This window comes from Balaenoptera physalus (assembly GCF_965194825.1).
Source record: "Balaenoptera physalus genome assembly, chromosome: 6".
Classification (NCBI taxonomy): domain Eukaryota; kingdom Metazoa; phylum Chordata; class Mammalia; order Artiodactyla; family Balaenopteridae; genus Balaenoptera; species Balaenoptera physalus.
In genome coordinates, this window is record NC_138885.1 from 114,587,717 (window position 1) to 114,597,091 (window position 9,375).

Consider the following 9,375-nt stretch of genomic DNA (forward strand, 5'->3'; position numbering starts at 1 on the left):
CAGCCAATGAAATGAGTTCATTTGTTGAATGGAGTTAGAATTAGCCATTTGATTGTCTGAAGAACATTTGCCAAAAGCAACTCACTTCGTTTTGGCATATTTGATATATTGAGCTGGTATCTGACAGTAGTTGGCCACAGCATAACTTGCTTCTTGAGACTGTTCCTGGAATGTGCTAGTAATATCAGCTTTAAAAGAGGGTGACTGAATTTTTAATTGATAAATAGGAGGGGAGTCACATATATGATTCATCTAAAAATGGCATAGATTATTTAGGTGCAAGTTAAAGAAGTCTAAGACATAGCCATGGTTTTTCTCCACATGTATGGAGAGTTTCTACAATTTTGCTGTTTCCCAATAGAATTTTTATATTGTGCCTTTACTAAAATTGCCTTTTTGTCATTACTAAAAGCTCTTCTCAAGACTATTAATAAGTGGTTTCAATCAATGTGTAGCTATCTTTAAAATCATGTATTTTTCTACTCAACTAAATCACCACACCTTTTTCTCTTCTTCCTATACAGACTTAGCTTTGGAACCAAACCCTTCTGACCACCCAAGGGCAAGCACCATTTTTCCGAGCAAATCTCAAACAGATGGTAAGGCAATGCTTTTTTTTCCCTGAGAAAAAGAGTGAAAACTGTTTTTGTTTTGTGTATTATAGGAGGTATTTAGAAAAACTCTTACAGTGGTTTAAATGTTTCACTTTTTTATGTATTCACTTGTCTTATTTTAATATGTTGATGATACAGTTTCCTTTAGTTGTCAGTGTTTTAGGGAGGAGAACACTTAGACTATCTGTTTATACATTTTGCCACCTCTTTATCAACATAGTCAACTGGCCACATGATTTAGATGTGGTCTATTTCTCCATGCTACTTTGTCCTTTTCCCCTTGCTCCGAAGAGCACATATGTTAAAGACAAATGATAGGGTTTAGGTCACAGTTAGGTTTTCATTTGGTCAAATCAGAAAAATCAGTTGTTATATGTGGGAATTGAGCCTTGTGATTTTGGCCCTGTTTTACACAGTGTTCAACCAGACGAGCCTATCTCACATCCAGATTTATGCTACTCAGAACTTTTAAGCTATTCAAAACTTTCTCATCCTAATGTAGTGCTGTGCCAGGGTAATAAGAGCAACATGCCATATGGGGTTTTCCAGAAGATTATCCTCAGCATGTGAAACTCATATACATTTCCTGTGTCCTCCTTGTTTTAAGATGAGAATCAGAACCGTAGAATTTTTTGCACTCCTGCTTGCCTGCTTGTCTTCCTGAATGTTATGTTAAATCCTAGTTTATTTGCTAAAAAGCCATACGTGACCAAGTTTTTCAGTTGATTACGAGAGCAGGAATACAAGAAGTGAACATTCCATAATATTTAAAGTGATGCAGCACAATTAAAAACGGAGGTTTGGTTTTTTGTTGTTGTTGTTTTGCTTTTGGTTTTTTTCCGTTAGATCACTGGTTTTTATAAAAGGATATAACTCAGGAACAGCCAGATGGAAGAGATGCATAGGGCCAGGCATGGGGACAGGGCACAGAGCTTTGATGCCCTCTGCAAGGGTACTACATGCTCACCAACCTGGAAGCTCCTGGGGTTTCTAACTTGCATTTTTCTAGTGTGTGTACTTGAGCCACTCCTTTCTGGTTAGGATTGCTCTATTTCTCAGTTTCTTCCAGAGCCATGAGCTGCTCACATGTAGAGGGGCTCTGGAGACAGTAAAAGAAAAGCTGTCCCATGCCTGTCTCTCTCTTCAGCCTTAAGGAATCCGTGCCTGTGATGCCTGTCTGGAGTTAAAGGAGGCAATGTGAGCAAGAGTGTGGCCTAAGACCCTCTTCAGGCTTTTATTCTTCTGGCCTTTGTTGGAGCAAAACCGTTTTGTGTGCTGTAGATATGTTCATTTAGGTCAGCACACTCATTTTAAAATTTACGTTTAACATAGGTTACTTTCCAGTTGTGTATTTTTTCAGTAAGGTATTTGAGTAGGTTACCATTAAGTGGTTCAGGATGCTTCCAGAGATCCTGGTGCGTTCGGAGACGAGTGCCTGGCCAGAAACTGGTTCTTAGAGTCGTCATCTGTAGATTGTGGTAATTAAAGTAAGCTGTGTGTAAATGAAGACTGAGAAAATACTCCTGGCTAGTAGTTCAGCTATGCAGCAGGTACATTTTTTTATTAGCTAAGTTTCTCACCTGGCCTGATTTGCTTTGTCCTTTTCTTTTGTAAATGGGGAGTCTTTCATTTGTGCCTAATACAGAATATCTATTAGGTCAAAAAAGTGAAACTAAGTTTTTAGATTTTATTTATAGGACTCATCTTGCTGGGTGATTTAAATTATATATTTTGTTGGAAATTATTTTAAAAAATAGAATGGAATTCTATCTCATTGTGTTATTGGTAATCCATCAGATAATTAGTGACTACTTTTATTTTTCTATGGCATTTGTATCAGAATTCATCAGTTAATTTTTTTTATTCTTAGTGCGGGAAAAGAGGAGGAGCAACCATTTCAACCATGTAAGTAAACAGTTGAAAAGTTAAGAAATTAATAGTTTGAATTAAAAATATGTCTGCCATGATTCCTAAAAATATGATGGATCCAATACTGTTAGCATGGACCTCTTTTTTGTAGATTTTCTAAATCTCTATTTTCCTAATTATCAAATGGATTCAGGAAAGTCTTTGACTTAGTAGTGCCCATTTTTTAAGGGTTCTGACATTTACGTTAAATTTCACTAATACGGTTGTAGTATAAAGATCTGCCTTAAATTCTTTTGCCTTATTTTTTTGATCTTATTTTTTAACCAAAGTAATAAAAGTATAACAGGTAAGTTAATTTTTAGCACTGTCCATTGACTTCTTGTCATAGCAGGTGAAAGCTGAGCTTCTTCGCTCCACCATGACGTTATTTCCCTCCCTGTGTTCCCTCAACATGTATCAGTTTTTATTAAATCAGAATCAATGTTTACATTACTACGACTCTGCAAATATTGTGCATTGCTGAGCCATATAGTTCTCTGACTGTGCCTCCTCCTTGTACACCCTTCATTCTTTTTCTTAAATATTAATGAAATTGGAGCACTTCTGCACTTCTCTAGGATAACCCAATCCCCCTTTTCCTAGCCAACGTGATCTCACACAGCCAAATGCAGTAAGTAGCTCCCTGCCCGGTCTCCCTGCTTTCACATTCTTCATTTTTTCTGTGGAATTAATTTCCTGACTATATTCACTTGCCTGTTTTCTAACAGCTATTTTTTTCCCCAAATGTTTTAACATTTGTCACATGCCTATGAAAACTATTTTCCGTCTACTAAGCCACATCTGTTCCATTTTTTTCTTGGAGACACTTTGCCCCAATCTTTTGTCTTCCTACTCCCATATAGACTAGTGTTCCCCTAGGCCTGCTCTATGCCTCTTTTCCTGGGATATCTGTGTGAAGTCATCTGGGATCTCACATAACTCTGCTCTCTTATGTTGGATCCCCTATGTCCTAGATTCTGTTTCCCTCTTGTCTTGTTATACTTCCTTGTTTTACTGGAGCACATTTTCCTGGGAAAAGGGCACATGGGCAGAAAGTTTAGAGAGATCTAGCCTCTCTGAAACTCCTTCTATTTGATAAAGTATAGAATTCTCAGTTGAAACTAATTTTTGCCGTTCTAAAGACATTTCCCTCTCATCTTCTCATTTACACTGTTGCTCTTAAACCTGTTGACATTGTATGGTACATTGTACATTACCGATTTTAGTCATTTTCCCCCATCCCTTCCTTCTCGGGAACCTTTTAGTACCTTCCCTCTCCCTGGGATTTTGAAATTTCATAATTTGGTTTGGTATAGACCTTTTTGGTGTGTTTCTTTGATATTCTGTTTTTTTCTTCCAGGTTCCTATTATTCAGATGTTGGAAGTCTTAGACTTACCAGATCGCTAACTTTTTTCCCCTCCTGCTTTGCATTTTGTCTTTTTGTCCTGCTTCCTGGAGATTTCCTTGACTGTGCTCTAATCCTTCTATTGAATATATTGTTTTGTCTACCTTATTTTCAATTTATAGAGTTCTCTTATATCCTGTCATTCTTTTTTTCACTGATGCAATTTCAAGTTTTCATTTGCTCCTGAGTTTTTATCACTCCCATCAATTCCTTCTTCCCGTTTTGTTTTGTTTTTTTTTAAAGCGTCCTTATATTTTATTTTATTTATTTATTTTTTGGCTGCATTGGGTCTTGGTTTCTGCACGTGGGCTTTCTCTGGTTGCGGTGAGCTGGGCCTACTCTTTGTTGGGTGCGTGGGCTTCTCATTGCAGTGGCTTCTCTTGTTGCGGAGCACAGGCTCTAGGGCGTGCGGGCTTCAGTAGTTGCGGCTCATGGGCTCTAGAGCGCAGGCTCAGTAGTTGTGGCGCATCGGCTCAGTTGCTCTGTGGTATGTGGGATCTTTCTGGGCCAGGGCTCGAACCCGTGTCCCCTGCATTGGCAGGCGGATTCTTAACCACTGCGCCACCAGGGAAGTCCCATTCCTTCTTCCTGTTTTGATCTCTTACTTGTTGGGGGCTTCCCTCAAGCGTGTGATGGTCCTTGGCTGTCTGTTAAGATCTAATTGGAAGCATCACTTGGACAACTCGTTAACTGATGGGCCTCACTGCAAGGATTTGGGGACCACGCCTCTGAACTCTGAGCCTGCCTTGGGTTCTGTAAGACAAACTGGTTTTCTTGTTCCTGTCCTAGTCAGCCTCTGTAGGTACCAAGGTTGTGCTTCCTCTGTTCTGCCATGTCAGTTACCACTCCTTTATCTAGTCTTTTCACCTTTCAAACATTAAAAATCATCTGCTGTTTATCCTGTCTTATGTATAGCTTTTTTAAAAAATGCCTTTAATTCTAATGAGATGATATCTGAAAGAAGGGGGAGAGGAAATAGATTTGTGGTCAGTCTACTCAAACTTAGATTTATTCTTTGAATATAGGTTCTGAGTTTGAAGTTTAATGCAATATAATTAACGATATTAATTCAGACAATATTTTTGATTATACCTATAATTAGAATATTATACTTTTCTACTAAGGCCTTGAGTATGAATTCTATTCAAACCACTCACCCTACCATATTGTCCATTAATGTGCAACATAGATGGAGTATTACAGACTTTTCAGTGAAAGTCATTGATTCTTAATAAACGTATCCAAAACTTGTGAAAAGGGGGAAGAAAAAAGTGAACTTCAGCTTTATTCTCTCTCTTTTTTTTTTTTTTTCATTTATATACTTTTATTTGGGAATGTTTAAATCAATACAGAGAAAACGAAATTTCAGAGACAATGAATATCATTAGTTTGGATATCATTACTTTATTATAAAAGAAACACGGAAATTATTTACAGGATGAAAGATTTCAGAACTTCAGTGGCAGCTTCACGTGATGCCATTGGGGGAACGGGCAGCTTCACGTGATGCCATTTCAATAGTGACTTATTTTAGTCGACATATTTTCCAAGAATGTCACCATCTCTAAATAAGAAATAATCCTTGTCATCTAGAACTACTTTGGTGCCTCCATATTCTGGGAGAAGAACTTTATCTCCAACTTTCACACTAACTGGTTGAATCTCTCCACCCTTTCCTTTAGAGCCTGATCCAACAGCTACTACCATTGCTTGCAATACTTTTCCTTGCGATTTTTCTGGAAGCATAATGCCTCCTTTGGTTACAACTTCGGGTGCACTTCTTTCAACTAATACTCGGTCAAAGAGGGGAAGAAACTTTCTAAATGCCTGTCCTGCCATGACTCGGGTTGCCGCACTTCGTACTCTCGCTCTCTCCAGCTTTATTCTTTTAATGGGTTAAAATCAGAGGCAGTAGGCACAATGGGAAGAGTCATTGGGTGGGGGCAGGATTTCAACAGGTACTTGACCTTTAATGATAAGCTTTGAGGGTTGTTACTTACTAGCCTCCTAGGTATGATTATTTTCTAGTCTTCACCATTAAACCTGCAGTCTACTAAGCAACCTTTCCCCTTATAAAGATTGTAAAAGTCCATGTATTTTGTCCTTAGTGCTGAATGAAGATAAATACTCTTCTTCAGTGACCAATTGAAATAATACCTATGAACATTAAACTGTCAGTAGTGTTTTTTGCTACTTGTTTTTTTTTTTTTTTGTATTTGCATTTTATACCCTTATGTGTGTCAGTGCAGTTTATTGAGGTTGTGAGCCAGCAATGGTAAAGCTTTAATCATAAGGGACAGTTATCTTAAATTTTCAAGCAAGATGAGAGGAAAGTAATCTGCTGGCAGCTAACATATCTAGGCTTTGCTCAGAGGCTTCAATTCTGCCATCCTTTAGTGAACACTAGATGCTGGAAAGTTTGAATAGTTTCAGGAGTAGGCCTGTGGAAGTGTTTCTTTTGTAGGATCGAGCCAGTAGACTGTAAGTTGCTGATACAACTTAAATGAGCCCCCATAGGATTATAGAGCACATCTAATTAAAAATTTTAAATGTTTTAGCAGTAATATTTCCAAAGACAAATCAATATACATTCATAATAGAAAAAAAAGTTTTTAATAGAGGAAAACAGGATAAATAGCACCCAAAGCTCTACCAACTAGTCTATATTTTGGTACATTTCCTTACTATTTTTATTCCCCTCATATATATAGATTTTTGGTCAGAATTGACTTTTATTACGTGTAGTGTATGTCATATTATACCCTAATAGTAGTGACCTTAAAAGATAACCTGCTTCGTTTAGAATCAAAGTATTTGAATGAGTGAATTTTCATTTTTCATGCTGTATCTGTTTTTTGAGATTCTAAAATTACACATTAACCAAATAGCTTAAGGACCATATCAGAGTTTTAGTTTAAAACATTTCTAGCTTGAAGGAGAAATTAGTCTTCCAAATAGTGATACTGTTTCAAATATGTTACATCTAGAACTTTTTGTTAATAAGGAATAAGTGGCTTTGCATAAAGCATCTGAAACAAGCAAAATGGTGTTTTATATATGCCATTTGGATATTTCTGATTATTGGATACTGGCAATTTTTATTTAAATGCTCTGTATTTTAAAAAGCATCAACTAGATTTTCTCCCTGCCTCACCTTTCATGTATTTGTGGAGGACATTGATGGGAGAGTGTGACAGCATGGTGAAAACTATTTTATATTAATAGGAGGAAGGAAGGCTCATCTGAATTAGTAAACAAACAAAAACCAAAACCAAAACCCAGCTTTAAAATTGTTCGTATTCTGTGGTATTAAAGAATGCTACTCTTCCTTCCAGTGGCTTTCAGTGATTGGGATTTGGTTATTGGCCTTACTTTAAGGAAGAGAGTTGTCCTAACATAGTTTAGGCCATTTTAGTATTTGACTATTGCCGTGTTCATGGGCTCTTCACAAATAAATGGATACTTCTAAAGTGTTTTAAAGATAGTTCATTCTCTAGAGGGTCTCAAAAAGTTCTTTGTCACCTATCCAACACCACTGTAGATAAATTCTCACGAATTTGTACCTTTAGTAAGATTTACCTCCAGTTGTAACTGATCTTAAATAATTTCTCAAACACTTGTCGAATCCTAATTTGTCCCAGATTCTGTGCTCAGTAGCTGGAGGTAGGAGAAGAATCTTCCTAACCTGGAGAAGCTTGTTTACTTAAGAGGGTGGTACTATGCAAGCAGCTGAGACCATGGAACAGTTGGTAAATTAGATGTGTGAGTGTGCAGAAAGTGAGAAGTTTTGTGGTGTGCCTGCTGGCAAAGGGATCCTAGAGGCAGATGGGGTCAAGCTTGCTGGGACAGGAGGAAGAAAAAGGCATTGCAGGCAGAGAGCAGCATGGGTGAGGCAGGAGTGTCAAATAACACGTAGAACAGAATTAGTACAATTTTGAAATGAATGGCAAGTATTCTCTGAGGTTCTCACTTGAGTAATGTAATGGCAGTCTTACTTAAACATGAAGTGAGAAGTTAAATTCTCAGAGTTGTTTTATCCGTTTTTTTTGGATGCGAGAGAATCTTTAAGCAGTACCTTTTTGTCCTCCAGATAAGGAAATTGAGGCCCAGAGAGACTTATGGCCCCCAGCTTTTTAGTGATAGAGCAGCCCTGGCATGCCCAGCCTCTGATTGGAAAACGTTTGTTTCGTCACACTGTCTCCTGAACATTTATTATTGGTGTTCATTTACTGCAGTGAAATGCTCCTACATCGGTATTATATAAAGCATTACGTTTTATTGTAGTAAATGAATAGAAATAGGAAATCTCAGCTGCATTTCATTGCTTAAGGAAAAAACCCTGAAATCTTATTCTAAACTTTTTACATTATTATAAAGGTAATTTATAATAGGTGCTTGCCAGGTTTGATTATAGGTACTATATCAAGGCAGCATTTTATAACCCATTTCTCAAAGCTCGTCTGTGGAAGTCAGAGTATAGAGGTTTCCCATAGAGCTGCACATGATATCACACTCAGGCAGTTCATGGAGTGTAAGAAAAATCTTAATGCTTTATCGTTTGACATTTTAACCGAGGAAAAACACACACTTGATAGGTTTAACTTACTGTGACATTTTCTTCTATTTCCCTTCCCCTTCAGGTATCTCCAGGGCAGCTTACTAAAAAGTATAGCTCATGCTCAACAATATTTCTAGATGACAGCACGGTCAGCCAGCCTAATCTTAGAACCACAGTAAAATGGTGAGTACAAGTAGGTTGCCAAGGGCTGAGTGACAGACCCCCTTATCGCTAAAAGCATCCTAGCCATACATAAGTTCATTCATTTGAATTGTCCTTTTCAGTGATCAGGTTAAAAAACTGGTGTCAACTATAGATTGATTTCAAGGACCTAAATATGAATTTTCAGTTTCCATTTTAATCTTAGAGCGCATGATAGAAGGGAAAGCCAGTTAGCAAATAAGAAATCCCAGAAAAAGTATAAATCTTTATTTGACGCGTTTCTGTTGCTAAGCCATTGTTGAACACAGTGAGAAAGAGAGGTGCTTTTGATTGGCTGTTTCTAGAGACAATTATTACTGTATGAGTTGTAGTCCTCAAACAACGTGCACTACTTTGGAAGCTGCTCTTAGAAGAAGGAACAGCTTGTCCCCTGCTGGCACCAAAGCGAATCTGCATTTAAATTTAATTGGAGTTTGTCAGATTTATCCCACTGTGCTTTTTTTTTTTTCCTGCACTCTTTCTGTATGAAATTTTACTTCTCCTTCCTGTCCCCCAAAGAGGGGGAGAATATATCAAACCAGTCTTAAGAAATACACACTCAAGCTTAATTTCTTTGTAGATGAAATTTGTTCAACTGAGGTTTTAACTTAATAGACACATTTAAGTTTTGTTTATATATATATATCTCCAACACACTGTATCACTCACAGCAGAGAACAATAAAAGA

The 9,375-nt window shown here is 37.4% G+C and overlaps 1 protein-coding gene across 1 annotated transcript; it reads right to left on the reverse strand.

The window, feature by feature from the left end:
* Positions 1-5,168: 5,168 nt before the first annotated feature.
* LOC309662958 (10 kDa heat shock protein, mitochondrial) lies at positions 5,169-6,199 on the reverse strand. The gene has a single exon (XM_082466161.1). The coding sequence runs from the start codon at positions 5,765-5,767 to the stop codon at positions 5,459-5,461; it is 309 nt and encodes a 102-aa protein (XP_082322287.1). The 5' UTR covers positions 5,768-6,199; the 3' UTR covers positions 5,169-5,458.
* Positions 6,200-9,375: the final 3,176 nt, after the last annotated feature.

Excerpts from the sequence above, each read along its gene's own strand:
- LOC309662958 (XM_082466161.1), bottom strand. The coding sequence starts at position 5,767 with ATGGCAGGACAGGCATTTAGAAAGTTTCTTCCCCTCTTTGACCGAGTA.